Source organism: Trichoderma asperellum, chromosome 4 (genome assembly GCF_020647865.1).
Source record: "Trichoderma asperellum chromosome 4, complete sequence".
Taxonomy (NCBI): domain Eukaryota; kingdom Fungi; phylum Ascomycota; class Sordariomycetes; order Hypocreales; family Hypocreaceae; genus Trichoderma; species Trichoderma asperellum.
The window spans coordinates 196,724-223,660 of NC_089418.1; the positions used below are offsets into that span (position 1 = coordinate 196,724).

Here is a 26,937-nt window from a genome sequence, read left to right on the forward strand (position 1 = left end):
AAAAGCAGCGATCTTGATGTTTGTCTGATCCTCAATCTGAATGCTTGCAAGACATTTAGGCAGTAGCACAATTTACTCTTCGATATCATGGAAAATTGTAGATTACTTTTCGTCTTTATCCTCGGATGTAATTCCCTAACTATGAAAATATGTCTATGAAGAATGAAATAAGAACATCTATTTGTGCTGAGGAATATAGATACTAAGCTTTTTTTTGGGATAGCTTATAAGCATCCAAGCAGGCGTGACTAGCATCTAAAACAGTGGGGCTTTATAGATGGAGGTACTGGTGCTTATGGTCCTATGGTACAGTGGTTGCCTGCTATAATACAGCGCTGGCTTGGTAAAATTCACCACCCGTTGGCAAAATGTAATATTTACCTACTATAACATAGTACAAATATATTATAGTAAATAAATATATATATATATATATATTAGAGCAGCTATAAATTATACTATAGTGAGAATATATTATGTTATAATAAGTATATACTATTAAAATATAACTTTCTTTTTATTTATTATATTACAGGCCATAAACCTTTTCAATTTTCTTATGCTTAGCCATAAAATTAGCCATACTGTCTCTTTTCTTTTCCTTTTTTTTTTTTTTTTTTTTGTGTAGAATGTGCCCGCTGGGATGTCGGATAGGCCCTCCCTTTTCTTGTACCTGACATACATGTGAAAGTTGCGAGAAAAGGTTGTTGTTCGCTGACCGGTAAATTAATATAAGATATGAATAGAGTAATGGCTCTTTATATGTATATTTAAAGCCTTCCTTTCTTCCTCCAGGGAGCATTAATCTTTCGCGGCCCTTTCAACACCCGTGGTGAAGTCCAAATCGTATTCGTAGAATCACTACCTACCATGAGATTCCTCAAGTATTCTTTCACCTGTATTGGCATCCCGGCCCTTCCTGCAGAGTCAATCCAATGTGTAGTGTCGACTTCGGAAAACTCCGTGCCATGTTCCCTCTCTAAGTATAATCCAAGCTGGTCTAGCCGAACCCAGTTGTTCTCAACACCACAGTGATTGCGATACTGCACATTTGTCCCTTGACTATTGCGTATATCCAATACGTCTGTCACGATATCTTGTGCCACGTCGTCGATTCCTACAAATTGCAGCCATCTGTCTACTGAAGGCATACGAGGCACGCTCTTCAGTCTCTCTGCAAAACTCAGGATATTGTGCATTACATCAAGCTGGGGCGCATCTGGCCCAAGAACATAGGATGGTCTGTGTATTGTAACTAGTAGCCCAGAACCGATATGAGCATTTTCCAGATATTTCTCCGATGCCCACTTCGATGCGATATATCCGTTCGTGTTTTTGTGAGGTTGAAGCACGGATATTGCCTCTTCATACAATTCATCTGCTCCAAGCTGGACAACACCAGCTGTTGAGACGAAATGAAAGCGCAGTCGTGGCTTATCAATTGCGTGCTTAATGGCTAGCTGCACGAGGGCTTTAGTAGAAAGAACGTTGGCTGCACGAAGAGTCCAATAAGTTCGAAGGAATGAGACGTCCGCGCCATTGTGGATTATTGCCGACGCTTGGGAGAAGACCCGTCTTGCCGCAACATCGGAAAGCCCAAGGAGAGGATCTCTCAGGTCCCCCGGGTAGATAATAACTTTTGGAGAATTAATAAGAAGCTTTGAGACATCTCGAACAGCGATACAGTGCACTGCTTTTACCGTATCATCACTAACAAGCTTTTGTAAGATGTGTCTACCGAGAAATCCCGTAGCCCCTGTTAGCACGACTATCCCACTTGGAGGCCCGTCATTAAGCTCATGATTATTACCGACTGATGTGATGGCTGGAAGCTGCTCATGAAATGCCACCTCTTCATTCCAGTCGATATCTGCTTCAATTTCGCGAGACGCGTGGTTTTCTATGGTCAGTGTATCCAACATTATTGCCATTTGCCCTAGCCTGCTCGCTTCGAAAAGCGAGGCCAGTGGAAGGAGAGCGCCGAATTGCTTGTGTACTTCGTTTTGTACACGAATAAGAAGTAATGAATTGCCGCCGATAAGAAAAAAATCAGCATCAGACGTGATAACATCCTCGCTCACGATATCACCGAGCACAGAAAGCCATATTTGCTTCATTTTACCTTCGTTTGGACTTCTCACTGGCTGTTCTTTATTGTCGTACTGCTGATTGTCGCGGAGTATAGCAGCCATTTTGCCGAGAGTGCTAGCCTCGAACAACTTCGCGAGTGGGATGTCATGGCGTGTTCGTTCCTTGATTTTACTTTGAACCTTGATTAGCAGTAGCGAATTACCGCCGACCAAGAAAAAGTCGGAGCCTTCTTCTAGCTTCTGCCCATCAATTAGATCACCCAATATGTCCTTCCATATCGCTGCCATCTCATTTTGGAACTGGGCGCTCCGACTTTGGATGAAACGTGGCGAAGATTTCGGAGGTTCGGCGGCCATCTTCAGGGGCGATTTGGAGAGGAGTTTCCGATCAACTTTCCCATGGTGATTTAGTGGTATGAACGGCAGGGCTACAACGACAGAAGGACGCATGTATTGTGGAAGTGCGAGACTAGAGACAATATTACGGAGCATGCTGTCGATTACTGGCCCGTTGGTGCCATACTTTTTCTGAATTTCTTGCGGAAGTGTAACATGCGCAGCGAGGAATGCAGATGCTGCATCCTTCTCATCGTGACACCGAATATGACAAACAGCCTCCGAAACATTACCTTGTCCCGCAGCTACCATAGCTACTTCGACTTCTCGAAGCTCAAATCGCTGGCCTCGTAATTTGACTTGCGTATCGCCGTTTATGCGGCCAAGCGCCACAAAGACGCCATCTTCCCGCATATAGCCACGGTCGCCACTAAGATGTGCTTGTATCCACCCGTTGGCAACTGCTCGGGCACTAGCAAGCGTATCCTTGGGAAATCTAGTCGCTGTAAGGTTTGGCTGGTTTATATAACCAGAAGCAACGCCGGCCCCTCCAATGACAATTTGGCCTGGGACACCGGCTGGAAGAGGATGGTTGTCCTGATCCATGATGTATACGCTGTAATTAGGCATGGCTTTGCCAATGGGGAAAGATGAAATGTCCAAGTTGCGATCTTGATACAGAATCTCATGAGCATTTGGAATAATTGTCTCCGCAGGGCCATAAGCATTCAAAAAGCGTAAATCCAGCTTCTCCAGCCTCCTGAACCTTTCGACTAGGTTACCGCTAACCTCCTCCCCAGCGGATAGGTGCCACTCCCATGCTGATTGGCGTAATCGCTGAGTGTCGCCATTTTCAAGCCAAGATGTGGCTTCTGATGGGACTGCAAGTGTCAAGGTTATCTTTTGAGAGATGATGAGAGCAGTCAATGCAAATGGATCTCTTCGAACATCATTCCCGGCGACGATGACAGTTCCACCGGTAGCAAGTCCAAGCAACGACTGCCACCAAGAAACATCAAAGCTGAGGGCAATTTGCTGGAGGACGGTCTGGGGCTTCATAGGAAAGGTTTGAAGAAAGCCTTTAATGGTATTAGTGACCATTCGGTGAGGAAGCGAAATGCCCTATTCATATATTAGCCTGCTAACAGGGCGTTAAAATTATGCGGAAGGCGCTAGTTACTTTTGGTGTACCAGTAGATCCGCTTGTATAGAGCACAATTGCTTCATCTGGAGGTGTAGGGGTATAAAAACCGAAATCTACTCCTTCCCCGATGTCACTGGCTGTAATTACGTCAACTATAGTTGCGGTTTGTGCGCCATCTATATCTTCACAAAGCGTTCTGGTCGCATCGTGAATTAGAATAGCGGAAACATCTGCGTCGCGCATAATAGATTTTAGTCTTTCGGCGCTGTGGGTAACTTCCAAGGGGACATAGCTCCCCCCGAATCGCCAAATTCCGAGCATAGAGCATATCCAATTTACACTCGGCTCTTGGAGGACGCCAACCCTAGACCTTGGTGAAATACCTAATAGGGAAAGCGTATGGGCAATCTGAGTCGATTTATTCATCATTTCGGCGTAGGAAAGCTTAGCTCCATGGGTATCCTGCAACGCGATTTCGCTAGAGCGTTCGGTAGAGATATCATCTAAGAATCCATTGAGAGACCCTAGTCCAATGTCAAGACTTGTTCCTATAGTTATATTCAGTCAGTGTTAGTGGTGTAGGCTTTGGTGACCATCCCAGAGAGTATGCAAACCGCTCGTACTTATTACGGGGACACATCCATGGCTTACCTTGGCCTAGGTGGATCGCGTTTTGAATCGCTGCCATATTGAACATCTGTGGCGCAAGTCCTAAAACATGTATATCGCTAGTGAAAGCATCCATTAGATTGATGAAACAATCTAGCAAAATTTGGGCCTCGCGTTCCGTATACAACTCTTTCTGGACCATGAATGCTATCCAAGGATCGCCGCTAGGAGGATCAATGATAGCCAACATGATATCATATAGAGTTTCTCCTATCTCATATTCATTGTTCTCTATGGTTCCATCTCTAAATGATCTTGACTCTCTCGTGGGAATATAGTTGATGAATGTTTGGAACAGAGGACTATGTGAAGAGTGTCGAGTAGCCCCAACTTCGTCTAGGATGACGTCAAATGGAACTGCTGAGTGGTTCATAGCGGCAAGGGTTTTATCTTTGTTTTCTTTCAGCAAAGAAAGAAAAGGTTTTGACATTTGTGAGCGCAGTCGAAGCGGGAACAGATTCAAGAATATACCAATGCTGTCTTCAGAGCCGGGATCGTTGTGCCTGTTCGCACTTGCCACGCCGATACAAATATCTTCCGACTGGGCGAGCCGGCTCAAAAGGACCTGAAAGACAGTCACATAGAAATTGAAAGGAGATTGGATATACCCCTGTCTTCGAAGACCTTGAAGTTTCGCTGTAATGGCAGGGTTTAGCCGTCTTTCTGCTCTAACATGGCGGTATGTTGTTCTGGCTACTGGACGAGATCGGAGTGTATTCTGAGAGAGAGGAAGAATGGGGAAAATTTCTGGAAGATCTTGAAATTCGCTCTTCCAAAACGAGATGTCATTCGCATACTGCCCCGTGCGGAGGCGTTCATGTTGTCTTTTTGCAAATTCATTTTGCTGGAACGGTGGCGGCAGCTTTGTTCCCTCATAAGCTAGCCTGAGCTCCTCAGTGATAGCTATAACGCTCATCCCATCGATATTTATGTGATGGTATCCTACAACCAGATGATGTCGGAGTGCAGACTCCGTAAGGAGCAGAAGTCGTAGAGTTTCACCTCGAGCAAGATCATAGACATGATTGTTCATGGCATCGGTTTCTATGCGTAATTGTTTTTGAGATGAAATTATCTTCGTCTCCAGGCATAATGGAGACTCAACTAAGACTCCTTGCTTTGGTTGGTGGGAGCTGTCAGTGAAGAATGCCGTCCGTAACCCTTCATGCCGACCAGCCATCTCGCGTACAAGTCGTGAGAGCAACTGAATATCAAGATTTGTTGTGATCAAGAATGAGACTGTTCCATTAAAAAACGTCGGGTCTCCGACAAACTGAGTCATAAACCAAAAGCCTGACTGCCCAAAAGACATTGGGAGAGTCTTGACAATTTTTTGTTGAGGAGACGATTGCACATGTTGCTCTGCATGTCCATCAATTCCACGAGAGATGGGCTTCTGAAGTCCGAGCTCGGTACCCCGGTAAGAGTGTATGGATGATGTAGTTAGCGGAGATGTCGTCGGACTAGTGCCATTATCAGAAGCAGATGAAGAGCCATCAGAGCTATAGAGCGTGGTTGCTTCTGAACCACGCGCTATCCTAGGTAAAAATGATCCTTTGTGCCCATATGAACTTCTTAAGCGCACACATCCTAAAGCATTTAACTTGCTTCCACCCGAATAGATTGTTCTAATTCGAAAATTTAAGAAATCTGTCCTGTCTCCATTTCTCTCGTGGCTGCCGGTTGACTGAAGTTCAAGGATCGTCGTAATTGCGTCCTCTTGGGTTTTCAGGTCGATGTTATTTTCGATAAAGAAGTCTTCAAGTTCAAATTTTCGAAGAATTCTTGATCCGGAGAATTTCAGAGATGCCTCCATAACCATCTTGACATACCCAGACGCCGGAAAAGTGCTTGGTAGTGAAACATGCTGATCAACAAGAGAGAGTAAATTCAAAGGACGCAATGTATTGCGCCAAGTAATACCTAGTCCTAGCGGGTCGATACTTTGGACTCCAAGAAGGGAGTGCGCGACCTGAACCTGGGGTAGCGCCTTGTTGCCGGTATGAGGGTGGCTGGACATTTCGTCTCAATATGTATGGCACTATAGCCTAGGGTCCTATCTCCGCGAGGAGCTTCCAAGGGAGTGATTTGTTTAAATCAATGTTATTTCGACAGCTGTAGTTGTGTAATTCCTCATACGACTTCACGGGAAAAAAGCGAAAATAGTAAAAGAAGTGCGACAAAGAGCCTACACGGCGGACAGCGTAAGCCCTAATTGATAGCAGTTGAACGCAGCTGAAAGCCAAGAGCCTTGCTTATAGTCAGGTATACTCAAAGTCAATATTTATGTCAGTGTATAGCGAAATACACTTAAAAGGAGTTACCTCTTAATAACAAAGTAGAATAGCTGTAAAATAGATCGTGTTGCTTGGGAATTTACAAAAGTCTTTCAACAAACATTGGAAAAAGAAAGGGTAGACTTGAGTGTCGTTATAAATATTGCAGTATAATCCATTTATACCTAGTACATGTAGCTAGATACCTGTCTCGCATAGCCAAGGCTAGGTAGTATGGCGGGATATCGTTAACGTAAATTTCGACCTGATTGCCTGTATGGCTAGTAAGACATGTGTAAGCTCGATTTAAGGAATAGTTTGCTATACGGCTTCAAGGATCACATTTAGCGCATTACACAAATACGAGACACAGCCAATAATATATTATAAAACACATCACCGCCCAAAATGATGACTGCATATACATACCAATAGTTCATATTGCTGACAGGTGTATTAGTACGATCGTGTCATATTTTCACAGTAATCATTAGGGACTAGGCGCAATTGTGGCGTCTTATTAATGGAGACGGAACAAATTCTGATAATACTCCATGCGCAACATGCGCAAAATGTAATTTCTTATTCAACAATACACTCTAGTCCGTCGTAGCGGTAGAGACAAGATACTTTTAATTAGGTAAACATCGGGTCTATCTTCATCATGCAATTGGATGCAGCAGCTCGTGTTTCTTTGTACCGCACCATTACTACAATAAGTGGCAGCATTTTGCTTATGCCATAGCCGTTTTGCCAAGGAGCAAGCTAGGTAAAACCGTGAAGCAGGTTTATTAATGCAGATGATATAATTGTTCAGCTTGGATGTATCGACTTTTTATCTGCAATCAGTACTGCATCAAGTTGCTTACAGCAAAGGTGGGATTGGAGAGTGAATAGGTTCAAAGGCATTAAAAAAAAGGGTTTAGCGCAGTTAATATTTACACGCTGTAGCTTCAGTATGCTAACCATCCCGCTAATCGCAGTCTTTTGCAAGTCCCCAATGTTTAGGCATGCGTCGTATTTGACTTGAGCAAATACTTGAACAATAAAACGAAGATCAAAAGATAAATAATGCTTTGCTAAGTTACTATGGTTGCATTTCGCATATATGCCAGGTCATGAAACAGTCTCTTCATACACTGCAGTTAGGTATCCATAGCAGCAGAAAGATGGTAGACAAAAACAGAAGTAATTACAATCCCTTTCTGGATAAAGGGTTATATACATACACATAGACCTGGGTTATCCATCAGGAATAAATGTATTCATTACACAATAAGTCATAAAAACATGCTACAATCAAGCAATTTAAACTTGAAATTTGTACGCTTATATATAACTCAAGACATATATGTGGTTTATGATTGTATTCATTTAGTCATCTTCGTCATTGCAATCTACCAGGTTAACGACAGTATTAAAGCGAAAAGTATTGTTTCTAAGCAATTTCGAAATTATAGCTATTAAATTGCCAGTCCTTTTAATATGGACTGTGAAATGTATTGTGAACTCGCATTGGCTTCAAAATTCATTGGATAAAATATATTTATTAACGCTACATCAATGACTTCCGTGTAACGTAAAATATATTAACAAATATATAAGTAAGTCTACAGACTATTCTACTTGTGGTGAATAGTCCTGACATATTATGCTATTGTCAATTCAACCTATCTCAGGCCCAACAGTTGATAGAATTGCGTTATTTTAAAATTTCTAGCCTAATCAGCTTTATGACTACCTGCCCTTTTCAGATTTCGACGCGGGCTTCACAATCAGCACGCCATATATTGTGTGTATAATAATAACCAAGTAGAGTTAATTCTTTAATACATATTATAGGAGCACTTCTTTCCCTTGAGTTCTGCGGATTTTTCTATCTTACAGCCATTTATCAATATTACAACCAAAACTGTAATTGAACATGCTGCCTAAAAACTTCCCTATCGCTGCGGTAGTAATATTTCTTGCAGACAGTATTGCCGGTCCAGTTTCTCGGGATGATACTGTCTTTAATATACCTAAAAGAGAAGTTCCAAACAGTGTGGTATTTATAGGCCAACCAATGTAATCTCCATTTCGTATCACATCACCAGGTGGACAGGGAACTTCCAGACTCATATTTTAAACGACAATGAAATGAATGGATGAAGTTAGCGTTACAGGGAACAACCATCGTTACCTCTTCTGGAGATGTCGGGGTAGATCAACAAAGTCAGTGTGGCGGTGCTGAGGAGCAAATATTCTCTCCATATTCAGCAGCTTCTTGCCCGTACGTTTTAGCGGTCGGGAGCACTCAATGGGATCGATTCACCAATGCAACAAGACCTGAAGCACCGTACGAGAAAATTAATGAAGTTGCGACAACTGAGTTTGCAAGCGGCGGCGGCTTCAGTCAAATATTTGGGACCCCCGGCTACCAACAAGCCGTTACGGCATACTTTGATCAAATTGAGTCTTCACTGCCCTTTAGTGGCAATAATAATTTCGGTATCAATGGAAACTATTCATCCATCACTAGCGGCGTTTACCACCATGGAGGTCGTGGATATCCAGACGTTGCTGCTGTTGGAGATCGGCAAGTGGTCTTCACAGGAGGCAAATGGCAGCTAATAGGAGGGACTTCTCTCTCATCACCTGTGTTTGTATCAGTGATAACCACTGATCAATGAAGCACGACTCGAAGCGGGTAAAAGCACACTTGGTTATTTGCATCCTGTATTAGTAAGTTACCATCAATCTTATATCAGCGTTTCCTTGCACAGGTCCATCCATGTAAGACAGCGGGTCGAGATCACCAGATGCAGGAATACTACGGCGCACAGTACAACAGGAATAATACAATTCTCGAGAAGAGACTAATGGATCAATAACATTCATTCTCACCGTTGAATGTCCGCGTAGAAGGGAACTAGATCAAATAAGCATAGATACCCTCACATTTGCTCAAGGCAAAGCATGACTGCGCAATACACCCCGCCGCATTACACCCTCGTGCGCCCCATAGCCCAGATTTGTCCTTGAGCTAATCGTGGCTAAAAAAAAGAAAAATAAAATCAACACATTGTTAGACTATGCCGTGGGTAGCGGCATCATCGAATATATACGATGTTTTGCCATGCAGGGCGACAACGACAACTATTTCAAATTTCATCCATCAACATCTGAAATGTACAATCTTGGATAAAATACATGCATTTAATGTTAGATCATATCTTTATGACTGCATAGCCTCGACTAGTCTCATCATTGCCGTTCCGCCAAGCTCACTCCCACGAACAGCCACTAAAGGGTATATTCGACAGCAAACTGAAGATATAGTATATCTGGCTCTACTAGTTCAGAGTTATCAAGATGTAAAGGTAATAGGTTAGCGTTAGTAGATGCATATATCTATTTTTTGCAATTCGTATGCGTTGTACACTTCCATTAAGTTGCTTCTATAACCATTAACACAGCCTCAAGTTTGTAAATGTTAATTTCAGTGCTGATAACATGAAACAAATATCATATATTTATACATATCTGGCATTGAACTCCGAGTCGTTTATCATTATGCAGGATAGGCAACAATGATTGAAAGCCAAAATAACATATTGAGTGTACAAAGAAGAGGAAGGAAGTTTATGAACGCAGCAAATATTTCAAAAATCCAGCATGCAGATATATGATTCCGACATTGCATGGGGACATGTGCGACATACAAAAGATTCCCAAGTCGGCAGGTAAACTATATCGACATGGTGTATCTACCGCTGATTTTGCAAAGACGTGCTCGATCTAAAGCTCCTCTGAAAATCGCACTAAAGTATGATCGGGAAAGTATGATCGGGGTGGCGAGTGGCAAATAGGATCTTTTAAAAGGCAGAGGTTTAAAGATACCCATAGATGATCCAGCTATTAGACAGTTTGACTATCTTGTTAGATAAATGCGTCGCAGTGGCTAATAATATATTGCGCGCGAGCATACGAAGTGGTCAGGCGATATAATATATAGCATTAAATTAGTGCTAGTGTTCAATTTATACCCTCCTCCTATTGGTTCGTATGTGACATCATCCGGAGTGCGAGTATTTAATTCGTGATCAATATCATGGTAAAGACCTTGCTGCCAGTCGTATCTTGAGGCATGTTAAGCCGCCTGAGGCGACTCCTTTGGTACCGATGTAACTTGCGTTTCCTGTACAATTTTGCCTTCTTCTGCATTCCTCTGTTGCATGTATCGGTCTCTTTCAGCTCGCTCTGCCGCTAAAACTTGAAGCTCTTGCTGTGTACCCTTTTTCAGCATTCGTGGAAACCTGTTAAGTCAATATTACAAGGCATCAATGCGTTGGAAGTTAGTCGTATAAGGTACTTACCAAAACCAAATGCCTATAAATCCAACGCCGCAGATAGTGCTAAGCGCAGCAACCGGTATCACCCAGCTAGGGCTGCCCATTTTATAAACAAAATAATATTTTTCAGGCAGTTTCTTTTTTTTTTATCTATCTCATCATAAGGTCTGTTTCGTTGAACTGAGAATTGTAAGTGATTGATAAGACCGATATATGCTCCAGGCTGCCCCAAGTGGCCCGCTAGTCCATTAGGTTGCAGAACGCCTTTATAATTATGGTTTGCTATCTGATCAGTGTACTCAGTGGTTACTTATAGCCTAGTAAAGAGAGCAATGGCGTATTTTCGGGGTATTCCTTCCAAAAAAAAAATGCCCTAGCATATCCCGTGACATGAATGATGGAGAACAAATAGCCAATGGGACGAAAATTAGGGAAAGAACATATAATCCAACAGCAAAAGATCCATTCAGCAGTGAATAGTCATTCGGGCTCACAAAGCACCGCCGAGGTAGACCCGACCTAGAGCCAATCAATAATAATGTAAAAGGGAATTGAGCACAGGGTACCTAGAGCAGTGCTTAAATGTAGAGGGTTGGTAGGTACTTTGTTTGCTTTACAGGGGATATTGCACCGGAGCTAACACGCCTACTTACGCTAATACGCGCTATCGGCCTATGGGCGTTTTTCCCCCTAGTACAAGCCTTCTACAGCATTATTGTAGGCTGAATGCGATGGTCCGCATCAAAAAAAGGGCCGTCTTTACGGTGTCATCAGATCCCAAGAACTTCACAGCGTTTTGTTTAAAAACTAAGAGTTGGCCATTGGATTAAGATCCTTCCTTTTGAGTTCTGCTACGTACTTTTTAGAAACACCTATATCTGCTTTCTTGCAATGTTCTAAACGTAATGCGTTGGGTCAGCAGTCTAAACTTTTGATAGAGAGGCTCCTCAAACTTGGATTGGACATTCCTACACTAGATCTAAAGTCATGGCGGAATTATCCATATGTACCTCTTTTCCCCAGCTAATATTTCTGATATAGAGTAATTACCATAGGCAGCTTTACCGGTAGCGCTTCGCCGACAGCCGGTCTGTGTTTAGTTGAGAAAGGTATGGCATATTTGCTCTTAATACTCTACTACCCGACATCATTGGGCGATTTTGAAGTCTAACTCCTGACACATTGGGAAACGTTCAGTAAAGAGGGCAAACTATCCCCTATTTCTATGACTACAGGTTTTATAACGACTCTCTGTGTCGATTTATATACCTTAACTAATAAAGTAAACAAGTATTACTTTCAACAGAAATGCAATTGATACTTTAGAGACACAACTGATCCCCATAGCCGCTGATAGGAAATATATATATATATATATAAAGCCAAATCCAATTCTGCCTTATAAAATAGCTAGCATGCTTTTGAGCTAAGAGACTTGATACAGGAGGTTATCCTTTAGCTAGATGCATCAGAAAGAGAGGGGGGGGGGGATAAATAAAAATTACTGCAAAAGCAAATCATAAAAACTCGAAATGCAGTCGACAATTTTGCATCAAGATATATCACAGAAGAGGAGGTGAAGAGCGAAAGAACATGATGAACTTGTGTGATGGAGTTTTTTAGCCACATATTTACTTACGATGGAATAATGGAATATCTTATGTAAAGGTACTTCTTTTCGCATAGATTAAAAAACGGCCCGAATATGTTGTTGCTTACGTCTTATGGGGTAACGAGCTACGGTAAATCGGCACAAGGCCGTCGCAGCTACCAACTGGTACATAGTTATATTCAGATTTATATAGACAAAAATAGATAATGAAGCCCAAGGCATGAAAATGAGTTGAATTTGGGAGTAAGATGGAAATAATAGTTGACAAGTGCCGGCGTAGCTTTGCTTGTGCACTGGCCAAGCGAACGTGGTAGAATTCAACAATGTCTCCTGAACGTAGCGGAACGGGCGCAAACTACCGAGTTTGCTAGGTAGTCGTTGATGTTGGTGCATGACTAAGCGTGGTAGGTAGTCCTACGTGAACTATCATTCTGCTTAAAAGGGCCCCAGTACATTCCCATTCGGCTGACCTACTCAACGCTATATACATAAGATAAATGAGTGAGGGATAAATGTTTCCACCGAACGTAAAAACAAACAAGCAGATGAAGAAACATCTAAGCCTAGGATGTTAGACTGAAATCATGTTAAAATAAGTGCTTCTTTTACTCCTTAGACATGCTGATCTTATCCAATCAAATTCCCGAAAGGCTGTTTTACAGTCGGCACCGCCCAAAATTCTGCCTGATTATCCCAAGCTTGGCGGGAGTCATGCAGTACAAAAGAACCAGCGTAAATAATGATATCGATATTTGTCTCTTTTGATGCCAGAGAATTCATCACGAACGTCCAAAATGAGAAAATTTATAGATCCAACCCCATCCAAGATACTACACAAAGCCCCCTTCAATCGCAGGCCCAAGTCCGTCAAAGATAGAGTCAGCTGTTACATCCACAGAGCAAAAAATAGAAGCGTAATAAACACGACCCACGCGGCCTTTCCGTCAATATAGCGTAGTTGATAGAAGCCGACTTATAACTTAGACCAGGCACTATATTACAGCGCGTATTTACTATAATACAGCGCTTAAAAGCACTGTATATATAGTATAATACAGCATTTATCTACTATAGTATTGTAACGAACCATACACTAGATAGTTAGTATAGGGTAGATTCCTAAGGGATAAACCTAGAATAAGTTCTTCGGGTTTATATTAGCAGATAGGTTAGGAGACCTATAGGTAATAATATTATAATAATAGTTACTAGTAAAGATTAAAAGTACTTTTTAATTTATAAATATAAAACTATATTAATAACTAGCTATTTAAGTTATTTAAATAAATATAAAAAAGTAAACTTATATATTTAGTTAGCTAGATATCTTTAATAAACTTAATAGTTAAGTTAATTAAGTTATATTTAATATACTTAATAATAGACTTTATTAAATAGTATTTAATTAATTAATAGATTATAGTTAATTTATTCTAGCCTACCCAGTAAGCCTGTTATTATAACTATAAATATTTAAGTTATAATATAATACTTCCCTTCTATTAGTCTTGTCTCCAAGACTTTATTCTTAAATCTATACCTTCCCTATTATTTATAAATATTAATTTCTACTTCCTTTATTTTTTTTAATTTAACTAATAAAATAGCTAACAGCAAGCGCAAGTATTTTAAATTTTCTTAAGTTCTATAGTATAATATACTTAAGTATTTTATTTTACTTATATTATTAATTATAAAGTTATATTTTTATTATAAAAAGCATAATTATAAATATTTTATTTTTAAAAAAGATTCTTTATGCTATTTTTAATATATTTATTATTAATAATTAAATTATAAAACTTTTGGTTTTTCTATAACTTAGCTTTAGAAGATAGTAACTATTACAATCCAGGTCTTGCAAGAAGAGTAATAGAAGATTAAGTGGGGCTAGGTGTATTTTTATTGCTGGATAGCTGCTAGATATTATTAAAAGACTATATTTATCTTTGCCTTTTTTTTATTTTTTATAAAAAAAAGTCCTTTTCTTTTATACCTTCTTTCTTTATAGTAATTAGCTTTTAGTTAATTATATTAGGCCTTTTATTTTATATCTTTAGCTAAAGACTTAAAGTTTATTAATATAGTATAAAATATTTATTTAAGCTTAAAAAATAATAGTTAATTTCTAGCTAGTTATATTTTAGCTTTTTTATTACTTAATATACTGCCTTTCTTTTATAATATTAACCTAATACTGCTTAAATATAATTTATATAGCTTTTTAGATTTATAAATAAATAATACTTTATTAAATAGTATTTTATATATAAATAAATTATATTTAAATATAATTTAATAATAACTTTTTTTATAGTTTTACTTTTTTTTATTTTTAAAAATATAAAATAAAATAAATTCTTTTTATTTCTTTTTTATTATCTTTATTCTTATATTTTTTATTAAGCTTTTTATTAAATAATACCTTTACTATAGCTAGAACATAAGGTATTACTGCTAAAAATAAAGGCAAGTAAATAGCTTATATAAGACCTTTAAATACTAAATCTATAATTAATATAATAATATATACTTATTTAATGCCTTTTATAACTTAATATTAATTAGCTTTTAAAAAAAACCTTTATTATTATTATATATATTATTATTAATGTTAAAAACCAGGCATAATAAAGCCAGCTTATATTTATATTATAAATTTATTTAAAATTACTTTTAAAAGAGTTACTTTTAATTAATTATAACTTAAATAATAATAATAAATATATTATTTATGCTTATACTAAAGATAATAATAATAGCAAGGGTAGAAAGGGCTATAAAGCTATAGATAAAGGTTATTAAGCAGTATATTGCTATTTAATATAAAAGATTATAAAAATAACCCTAAATATAGTAATATTCTTTATATTCTTTTATTTCTTTATTATTAATTTTTAACTAGTTTATTATAATTCCTTTATAAATAAAAACTAAAAAAGTTTTTTAAAAATATAAAAATTATATTATAAAAGCTAAGTAAAAAGTAATAATAAACTTTTAAACTTTTAATAACTTTTCTATAGCTAAATTATTAATTTCTTATATTAAAGCTTATTTAATTTTTATTAATTAAATTTATTTAAATATTATTAATTTTTTAAATATATTAATATTTTTTATTACTTTAATAACTATAAGTTATTTTTTAAATTAACCAAGCTTTATTTTTAACTTACTGCTAGACTTATATATAGGCTGTTAATAAAATTAATTTTTTAAATTACTGCTACTTAAATTCTTTAAAAGAGCTAGAATATATTAAAAGTATTTTAATAAATAAGGAGGATATTATAAAAAAGAATAAAGCCTTTAAAAAAGGATTTAATAAAAGTAATAATATAAATATTAATTAACTATACTATTTCTTTTATATGCCCCCTTTCTTTTAATAATATTTTAATATCTTTAATATTTATATTATTTTAAAATAAATTTTTTTAATTAATTTTTATTATTTTTATTTATCTAGTAATTAACAGTCTCTTTTTAGTACCTAGCTTATAGTTATTTAATTATAATTTACTTTTTTAGTAGTTATAACTTTATTTTTAGCCAGCAGCTGTATTTTTCCTGCAGCTAAAATTTAAAAATAAAAAAGCAGCTTTTTTTTTTTTTTTTTTTTTCCTTTTTTTCCTTTTTTATATTATTTTAAATAAAGTTTATATACCCCCTTCTTTAAATAGCTTTATTTTAATAGCTAACTTACTATAAAATTACTATTATACCTCTTAAGTTATTATTTATTAAAAAAAATATAGTTATTAATAATATAATTAAATATATTTCTATCTTTAATATATTAAAGGCTAGCTTTTAACTTATTGCTTAATTACTATATTTCTTATATTTATTATTTTTATTATTTTTTAAATTATTTAATTATTTATAAATAAAAAATAAAATAAAAGCTTTGCCTCTGCTGTAATAATAAAAGTAAATAAAAGTTAAATAATTGCTAGTTTATAGCTAACTAATAGCTAGATATATTTAAAAAATATATTTATTATAAGCTCTTTAATAAATAATATATATTTATTAATATATTTACTTCTTTTATTATTTAAAAGCTTTAAAGTTTAATTATTAAGTATAGCTATTTAATAAATATTTAAAAATATAATAATTACTAGCTAGCTATTAACTTTTAATAATTTAAATTCTAGAAGTATTAGTAATTTAAATATAAACAGGCTTAAGTAATAAAGCTTAAATATAATTATATTATAAAGTATACTATTAGTAAAAAAGCTATTAAAAAGCAATAACTTTAAAATACTTATATAAATACTTTTTATAAAATTAATATTAATATTATTAATTTATTATTTATTTTAGCTAAAAATATAGCTATTTATATTAATATAAATAGCTTTTAAATAGCTTATAGCTAGCTTTTAACTTATTATTTAAAACTATAAACTTAATAAATTAGCTATTATTATTATTTATAAGTATAAAGTTTAAGATAAATTTTCTAAGGTTATTATAAATAAATATAAAAATATTAATACTTTAAAGGAAATTTTAAATAATAAATAATAAACTAGCTAGTATATAGCCTATAACTAATATTTAATTTATAGCTAGTTAAATCTTAAGTTTAAATAAAAAAAAATAGTTTTAATTTAAATTAATATTTAGTATTTTAATAAAATACTATAATATAAAATATATACTGCTTTACTGCTACTTTACTACTACTTTACTAAAAGTTAATATTTAATTTAGCATTAGCTTTTAATTTTTTTTTTTTAAAAAATTTAAATTTTTTTTTTTAATAAATTATAAATAAATTACTTTTAACTAGCTAATAGCTAGCTATAGCTTAGCTAATATATTTTTATAAATTTAAATTAAAAATTAAAATATAGGTAGATTTTAAAATTTAATATTATATTATTAAATATTAATAATAAATTCTTTTTAACTAGCTAAAGGCTAGTTAATTATTATATTTTTATTAAATTTCATATTTAATAAAGTTTAATTTTTTAATTTAAATATTTTTATTATTTAAATAGCCTTTTTATTTAATATAATAAAGGTATTTTTTATTATTATATTTATAAATTATAATTTTTTTAATTTTATATATTTTTTCTACTATAAAAAGGTTATCTAGCAGCAGGCTAGGTTTTAATTCCCTGCTATTATATTATTCTAGATTTATAAGATTAAATATATTATATATTTTAACTAAAGATAATAAAGATAATTTATATATAAGGCTATTACTGCTAATAATTCCCTTAATTTAATAAAGTCTTATATATTTCTCTGCTAATTTATAAATTAATTACTATAAGTTAAAGTATTTAATAAAAATAAAAACCTAATTATTAACTTTAAAGCTTTTATTCTAGTGTTTATTATTATATTACTTTTAATATACTTTATTAAATTTTTATAATATAGTAAAGGCTAATTTATATATATCTTCTAGTAATTTTACTTTTTTAATTATTCTTTAGTTTATATTAAAAAGTATAATTTCTATAATAAAAAAGGGATTTAAATAATATTTTAAAAGTAAAAATATTAAAAAGTAACTATAAATTAAATAAATAGTTATATTATATATAAATTAAGTAAATAAAAGCTTTTTAACTTAATTTAATTAATCTTTATTATAATATATCTATAAATAATATTTTAAGTTTTAATTTTACTTTTTTATTTAACTATTAGTTTAAAGGTAAAAAGCAATATTAAATTACCTTTTATAATTAAAAAAGTAGCAGAAGCTTTATTAAAAGGCACTTATAAATATAATTCTTTAATTTATAACTATACTTTATAGTATTTTATAAAAAATATATATATATTAAAAGAATTTATTAATAAATATATTGCTAGTTATATTTTTTATATATAAAATATATAAAAAATATTTAATAAATTAATTTATAATTATAAAAATAGCATTATAATTATATTTTTTATATTAAACTTTTAGTAAATCTATAATAAAATCTATAAAGATCTTTTATTATAATTAAATTAGCTATAGTAAAAATATTAACTTATTATATAATAAATAATATTTAGCTTATATAGTTTAATAAACTATATAAATATTAATATATATCTTTATATTTTATTTTATACTTTATTAAAAAAATATATTAACTATTCTTTTAAATATTTTATTAACTCCTTAATACTTAATAATTAAATTATTATAAAATAATATAAGTATTTTTATTTATATACTATAAAAAATAAATACTTAATTTTAATAATATAATAGCTTATTATTATTTATATATTAATATTATTATAGTAATTTATCTATAAAATTAAGTTTATTAACCTTTACTTCTATAAGTTTTATAATCTAGGCATCCCCTTTTTAAGCTTTTTATAAAGCTTATAAAAGTATATAGCTAGCTTTTAGCAATATTTTAATATCTTTTTATTAAGTTAAATCCTAGTTATTTACTTTAACTCTTTAAGTAGCCTTCTAAAGAAAAACCACTTACTTAATTATAGTTAAAATTCTTTTAGCTAAAGGGGTTAATGTTAATTATAATCTAGCATTTAAGTAGTTTTTATTTATTAATATTTAAATTTCTAGCACCCCCTATAATATATTTATAGCAGCTATATAAGCTTTTTTATTTTTAAATTATTATAAAAAAGTAAATAAATAGCTAAAAGCTACCTTTTACTTTACTTTTTTATTTAATAAATTATATCTTTAAAATAATTTATTTATAAAGTTAGATTTACTTAAGTATTATTTAATTTAAAAGTTAAATAATATTAAATATTATAAAGTATAAATTTATTTAATAGTTAACTTTTTTTTATTAATTAAATAGCTATAATTTAAGTAATTTATAATAATATATATTTTATCTTTTATATAAAAAAAGTAATATTTTTAAATTAAAAATATATAAATTATAGCTAGTATTTTTATATTTAGTATTATATAATTTAATTTATAATTTTATAGTTTATATAATAAATAAGTAATTAAGTATTAAATATTTTACTATAACTGCATAAATACTATATTAATAATAAATTTAAATATATTAGTTTTAATTTATATTAATGCTTTTAGGTTATAATAAGCTAAAATTAATTTTTTTAAAAATTTTTATTTTAGTTAATTAAATATAGCTAACTTACTAAAACTTAATTTAAATATTACTGCTATTTTACCTTTTATTTTATTAATTAAAGAGGCTAAAATTTTACTATAGTTTTTAATAAATCTTTAATAAAAATTTATAAATTTTAAAAATAAAAGTATTTTATTAATATTATAAAGTTATAGCTATCTAGTAATATCTTTAATATAAGCGCGCTTTATATATATTTTATTAAATTAAATAATAAATTTAAAATAAAATATTAATATTATATAAAATTTATATTTTTAAAGGTTTATATATAACCTATATTACTATAGTTATTTTAAAACTATAGCTATATACTTTTTATATTTTACTAAATTACTGCTATATATAAAAATATTATTTAAATATACTATATAAATAAAGTTAATAAGCCCTTATAGAATTAAATTAATATAACTTTAAAAAATTATAGAAGTATTTATAAGTTTAAAAAAAAAAACCTAGTATTTATAATAGCTATATTTATAATAAAATATTATTTTATATTTATCTCCTTTATAAATATATATCTAATAATATATATTTTTTAAATTTAACTTTATATATATAAATGCTTTTTTAAGCTAATTTAGAATTTTATAAATAAAAGGGAGAGGTATTTAATTTTTATAAGTTATTTTATTTAAAGTATAATAGTTAATGTAAAGTTATAGTTTACTACCCTTCTTAAGCATAAATAATATTAAAGCACTAAAAGAATTAATAAACCTTTTTATTTATTTTTTAAATAAAGCTATTTATATATATTTATAGAGTTTTTATAGCTTAAGTTTTATTAAAATATAAATAAATCCTTAAAGAAGTAGCTTCTTTAATTTTAAATTAATTAAATATATTAATTCTTAAATAAAAGTTAATTTTACTGCTTTTTTTAATAAAAATATATTTTTAAATTACTTATACTTAAGTAATAGTATAATAGCCTTATCCTTACTGCTAACCTTTTATAAAATATTTTATTATAACTTATAATTTATTTTATTACTATTAAGTATTATTAATTTTAATAAATTTATAATTATATATATTTAAGCAGTTTAATTCTATCTTCTAGCTTACTTCTTTAATACTACTAATTTAAAGCTATTTTTAATAAAAAAATAATATTAATAATCTATAGCCTATAAAATAATAAAATCTATTTCCTTAAACTATAGCCTTTTTAGTAATATATTATCTATTATATTAGCAATATAAAAGTTAATTAATTACTTCTTTATAATTCTTTAATTATTAATAAGCTTTATTATTTTTATTATTTTTTTATATATTTTATTAATATTATTAAAGAAAATATCTTTTATTTACTATATTATAAATAATAAAAAAAATAAGTTTTTAATAAATTTTATATTTAATAAATAAATATTACTTCTAAAGTTAAATATAGCATTTATATTTCTTTACCTATTATTTAACTATAGCTTTATTAATTTTTATATAAAAAAGTTTTATAATAAATTTAAATAGCTTTTTTTTTCTTAGGTTTAATAGGTATATTAAACTAGCTTTATATTAAATCTAGTAGTAAAAGTATTTATTAAGTTTTTATGCTTTTTAATAATATATTTACTGCTTTAATATAATATATAATCTAATGCCTTATAGTTATTATAATAATAAACTCCCCTATATTTCTAGTATATAAGTATTTTCTTAAGGTATTTATTATTTTATAATAAAGTAATTATTAATTTTTTTTTTTATTTTAGCTCTTTTACTTTAATAAATACTTATAGTATATTATAGTATATAGAATTTTAATTAAATTTAGCATTTTTAACTTTATCTTAGCTTTAGGCCTTTGCTTTTATACCTTTATTATATAATTTTATTTAAATATCTACTTTTCCTTAAGTAATTAAATTTTTTTTTATTTTTAATAAGCATTTAATAAAAAACTATTTAATTTTTATAGATTTTAAAATAATAAAAGAAGCCTTTATTAAAATTATATTAAATTAATCTATAAATATAAAAAACTTTTTCTTTAGTATTTACTTAAGGTATTTTAGCTTTAAAAACGCTGCTGCTATTTAAGTTCTTTTATTTTTAATATAAAAAGTATATTACTTTATATATTTAAAAAAATAATCTTAGGTTTTTAATATTTACTTATTCTATATCTTAATATTATTATATATTACCTATAAGTCTATAGCTAATAAACTAAACCTTTTTTATATTATTTAAGTATTTTTATAAATATAAATAAAATATAAATTTTAATTAAATTTAATAACTTATAAGTTTCTGCTATAAAGCTTTATTAAATTTTAATATAAAAATATTATAAAAGCTTTTTAATAAAAAGCTTTTTATTAACTTACTAATAGCTTACTTCTTTAATATAAAAGCTTTAATATTTCCTTAAGTATAAAAAAATAAATCTTTTCTTTATTTTATAAAGTCTTTTATAGCTTATAACTTACATTTTTACAGCCAACTAGCTTCTATATTAAACTGCCTCTATAGGTTTTTTTTTTTTTATTAGCTCTTAAAGCAGAAAGAAGCTTTTATATATTAATATTTACTTATATATTAAAGATAATAAATTTTAAGCTAATAGATTGCAATATATATAAAGTACTCTTGCTTTAAGCCTTTATTTTAATTTTTATTAGTTTTTTTTTTTTTTTTATTAAAAAAAATAAAACTATTATAATCTAGGTCTTATAAAAAAAGTAATAAAAAATTAAATAAAGCTAAGTATATCTTTATTATTAAATAGCTGCTAAATATTATTAAAAAACTATATTTATCTTTGCCTTTTTTTTATTTTTTATAAAAAAAAGTTTTTTTTTTTATATTTTTTTTTTTTATAGTAATTAGCTTTTAGCTAATTATATTAGGCCTTCTATTTTATATCTTTAGCTAAAGACTTAAAGTTTATTAGTACAGTATAGAATATTTATTTAAGCTTAAAGGACAATAGCTAATTTCTAACTAGTTGTATCCCAGCTTCTTTGTCGCCTGACAGTAACTAAAGGTATTAATTTTAACTTTAAATTAAAAAAAGCAAAAGAGGCCTGGTTAAAGGCCAGTGTATATATAAAACATTTTTATATTTAAAAAAAAAATAGTTTAAAAAGATAAAAGAAGCTATTAAATAAAAAATTAATAATTTAAAAAAGTTAAAAAGAGTTAAGTACAAGGAGCATAAAGCAAAGGCTATTTATCAAGCTGCCTTATTAATGCCTAGTTCTGCTATTAGCCTATCTTAGTTTATTAATGCTATTAATTAATTATTCTTTAACTTAAACCTATTATTATTTCCACCCCTAGCAACTAATAAAATTCCTGTAAAATTATTTAAACATTCCTCTTAAGTTCTTTCTCAAGAACCTATATATCTTTAGATAAATTATATTCTTTTTATTTTATAAAATATTCTTATTTATTTATTTCTTTATATTATAACCTGAACCCCATGTCTATATATTAATAGCCTAGAGGTATATACTTAAGGATTAACTAAAGACTAACAGACTAATTAAAGAAGGATTACAGTTTATAGGTACCTTTATTAAATTACTTCTATAAGCTATTATAAGCCTATGTATTATAATTTAACTATAATTTAAATAAAATAACTTACTATATAAGACTGTTTATTATGCTTATTAAATATAGCTTAAATAGTTAATTATTAATATAGTATTTATATAATAACTAAAATTAAACTTTTATTTAAAGTTATTAGCTATATAATTAATACTGCTTATAAAATCCCTTATATCTTTTTATTAATATAAATTTAATATTAAAGGTTTATTTTTTAAAAACTAGCTATTTTATACTAGATATAATATTAAAATATTATATATTAATAACTTTTATTTAAAAAAATACTTTAAATCTTTTAAATAATTAAACTACTATATTTTAAAACAATACTAAAAGTTAATTTACTTTAAAAAAGACTTTCTTTTTTATTTAAAATAATAATAAAAATATTATTATAAAAGGGACCTTTAATTAAAAAAAATAAATAATAATAAAGCTATTAAATTAATAAAAAATATATATAAATTAAATAAAATTTTTATAAATAAATTTAATAATAAAAAGTTTATTAAAAAGAATATAAAGGCATTTATTAAATAATAATCTTTATTTATATTTAATAATAAAACTAATAAACTTTACTTTTTTTAAACTTAGCTTAAAGCCTATTTTAAAGACTTTAAAACTACTTTTAATATAAAATATAAAAAGACTTTTTTTATAGTCTTTTACTTTAAAAAAACTGCTTTTAAATAGTTTTATCTAATGTAAAATGCTTACTTTAATAACCTAAATAAACCTTTATTAACTTAAGTTTAAGAAGTTTTTAATAGTTTTAAATAGTTTAAAAAAGAACCTACTAAAGTATTTAAAAATATTAAAGAAATCTATTTAGCTAAAAATAAACTTATAAATATTTATTAAAAAGAAAAATATTTTAATTATATTATAAAATTTAAAAACTTAGCCTTTAAAGTTAAATAAAAACAGCTTGCTTTTATTAAGTAATTTTATAATAAACTTAAAAAAAGTGTTAAAAAAAAGATTTATAATAAAAATTAAATTAAATATAATTTTATTTTTTTTATAAAAGAATATATTAAAATTAATAACTTACTTTATAAACTTAATATAAAAAACTAAGGTTTTAATAAAGAATAGTTAAATTAAAGTAAAAAATAATAAAAATTAATTGCTAAAGATAATAGTAATATAACTAAATTTATAGACTTTAATATAATATAAAAAAAAAAAAAAGAAATTTAAATATTATAATTATAAAAAGCTAAATTATATAGCTAAAAACTATAAATTCTTAAAAAAAAATAATTTATTATTTTTAAGCTAAAAGTAATATATATTATAAATAAAAGTAATAAAATTATTTATTTATTAAAATAATTAAAATCTTTTAAAAATAATAATAACTATAACTTTTATAAATTTATATTTAAACTTTTAAATATATTTAAAATATTAAATAAAGAAATTAATAATAAAATCTTTAATTAATAACTTATTTTTTAAGTTAATTTTATAAATATAATAAACTTAATTAAAGGTATTGCCTTAGAAAATAATAAAAATAATAAATAATATAATTATAAATACTATTTTAAAAAAACTTAAGATATTATATAATAATATAAAAATTTTACTTTTAAAATTATAATACTTTATTTTAATATAATATTATAAATAAAGTATATATAAATATAAAATATTCTTTAATAATATTATATATTTACTTAAATAATTTATAAAAGTAAACCTTAAAAACCTAATATATTATTAAAGCTATTATTATTAATTAAGTATTTACTTAAGGCTTTAATTATAAAAAAGTAATTAAAGAATATAACTATATTAATCTAGTATACTTACTATATTATTAAATTAGCTAAATTAATTATATTATTTATAGATATATAAAATATTTTAAATAAAAAGCTAAAAAAAATGTTTTTTTAATATATATTTTTTAATATATAATATTAAAACCTTATAATAATTTATACTGCCTTATATAAGAAGTTATTTAATAATATTAATTTTTTAAAATAGTTATTTTAAAACCCCTTAAATATTTAAATAAAATAAGCCTTTTTAAATATATTAATTAATTCTATAAAATATATAAATTAAGAAAATTATAAAATTAACATAAGTAAGAAAAAATTAAAAAAGTAAAGCTAGATTGCTAATAAAAAGAATTTAAAGACTATAATAAAATAAAATACTTATAATATATAAATAAAAAAATTAAAAATTAATATTATTTAAAAAACTACTAAAGTCTTTTATAAAAAGGCAGTAGAAGGACTTATAATACTTAAATATTATTAATTTAAAATATATTAATAAAGAAAAAGAAAAATACTTTAATAAAAGAATTATTTTAATAATATTATTAAATAAAAATCTACATAATGTTTTAATAAATAATAAGTTAAAAAGTAACTATATATTTACTATAATTATAATATACCTGCAGTTATTAATATATAAAAAAAAAAAACTATATTAACTTTTCTATATTAAAAAATAAACCTTTAAGTATAATAAAAAATAAATAAAGCAATAAACTAATCCCCTGCTGCTATAAATTAATAACTATATTATAAATATAATATATAATATAGCTAATATTTTAAAATATAACTTTATTTTAAAAATACTTTAGTTATATAAATATAAACTTAATATAAAATAAAGAATAAGCTAAATTTATTAATATAATAATAGAAATACTTTAACTAGAACTAATATAAAAATATTAAAAAAAAAACTAAATTACTAGAAGCTTAAGGTTTTCTTTAGCTTTTTAAATATTTTTTTTTAATATTATAAAAAAAAAAAAAATAAAATAAATTTATATATAAAAGTATATTATTATTTTATATTAAAAATTAATAAAACTTAATAAAGAATTATATAAATTAAAAATAAAAGAACTTATTTTTAAAGAATAATTAATATTAATTTTAAAATAATATTAAAAATATTAAAAACTCTTTAATAATTAATTAAAAAAAGGGTTATTACTATATTTAAAATAAAACTATAAGATAATATTAAAAAAGAAAATTACTAAAATTTTATAAAATATATAACTTAAGTAAAGGAAAATTAAAAATACTTAAAGAATAAATTAAAATATAACTATAAAAAAAATATATCTATATATTAAAATTATCTATTAGATATTTTATTATTTTTATTCTAAAGAAAAACAGTAAACTTTAATTAATTATTAATTACTATAAATTAAATTAAATTATAGTTAAAAATAAAACCCCTTTACTATTAATTTTATAAATTAAAAATAAATTATATAAAAAGAAATAGTTTATAACTTTTAACTTTATAAAAGCTTATAAACTTATATAAATAAAAGAAAAAAATAAATAGAAAATAACATTTACTATAAGATACAGGTTATATAAATATATAATTATATTATAAGGGCTTATTAATATACTTATATCTTTTTAAAAAAAAATAAACTATATATTAAAACTATACTTAAATAACTTTATAATAGCTTATATTAATAATATTTTTATTTTTTTAAAAACCCTTAAAGAATATAAAAAATATATTTATTTTATATTATAAAAACTTAAAAAAATAAAACTTTTTATTAATTTTAAAAAGTATATTTTTTATTTTTAATAAATAAAATTTTTTAAATATATTATTACTTTAGAAGAAATTTATATAAACCTTAAGAAAGTTAATATAATTAAAAAATAACTAATATTTATAATACTTAAAGAAATATAAACATTCTTTAAACTTATTAATTATTATTA

At 27.9% G+C, this 26,937-nt stretch overlaps 2 protein-coding genes across 2 annotated transcripts; both read right to left on the bottom strand.

Annotated features, from left to right (window-relative positions):
- Nucleotides 1-529: 529 nt before the first annotated feature.
- On the bottom strand, nucleotides 530-6,061 carry TrAFT101_006466 (NRPS; the record flags this gene model as incomplete). The annotated part of the gene is made up of 4 exons (XM_066127779.1): nucleotides 530-562; nucleotides 870-3,548; nucleotides 3,607-4,118; nucleotides 4,222-6,061. The coding sequence occupies 4 exons, from the start codon at nucleotides 6,059-6,061 to the stop codon at nucleotides 530-532; spliced, it is 5,064 nt and encodes a 1,687-aa protein (XP_065983892.1).
- Nucleotides 6,062-10,187: 4,126 nt separating this feature from the next.
- Nucleotides 10,188-11,107, bottom strand: TrAFT101_006467 (uncharacterized protein). Its single transcript, XM_024902183.2, has 2 exons — nucleotides 10,874-11,107; nucleotides 10,188-10,813 (listed from the first exon to the last, which is right to left on the bottom strand). The coding sequence occupies exons 1-2, from the start codon at nucleotides 10,951-10,953 to the stop codon at nucleotides 10,648-10,650; spliced, it is 246 nt and encodes an 81-aa protein (XP_024754878.2). The 5' UTR covers nucleotides 10,954-11,107; the 3' UTR covers nucleotides 10,188-10,647.
- Between the last annotated feature and the right edge of the window lie 15,830 nt (nucleotides 11,108-26,937).

Excerpts from the sequence above, each read along its gene's own strand:
- TrAFT101_006467 (XM_024902183.2), bottom strand. The coding sequence starts at position 10,953 with ATGGGCAGCCCTAGCTGGGTGATACCGGTTGCTGCGCTTAGCACTATC. Across the intron at positions 10,814-10,873 it reads TTTATAGGCATTTGGTTTTG|GTTTCCACGAATGCTGAAAA; the intron begins GTAAGTACCTTA and ends TTGACTTAACAG.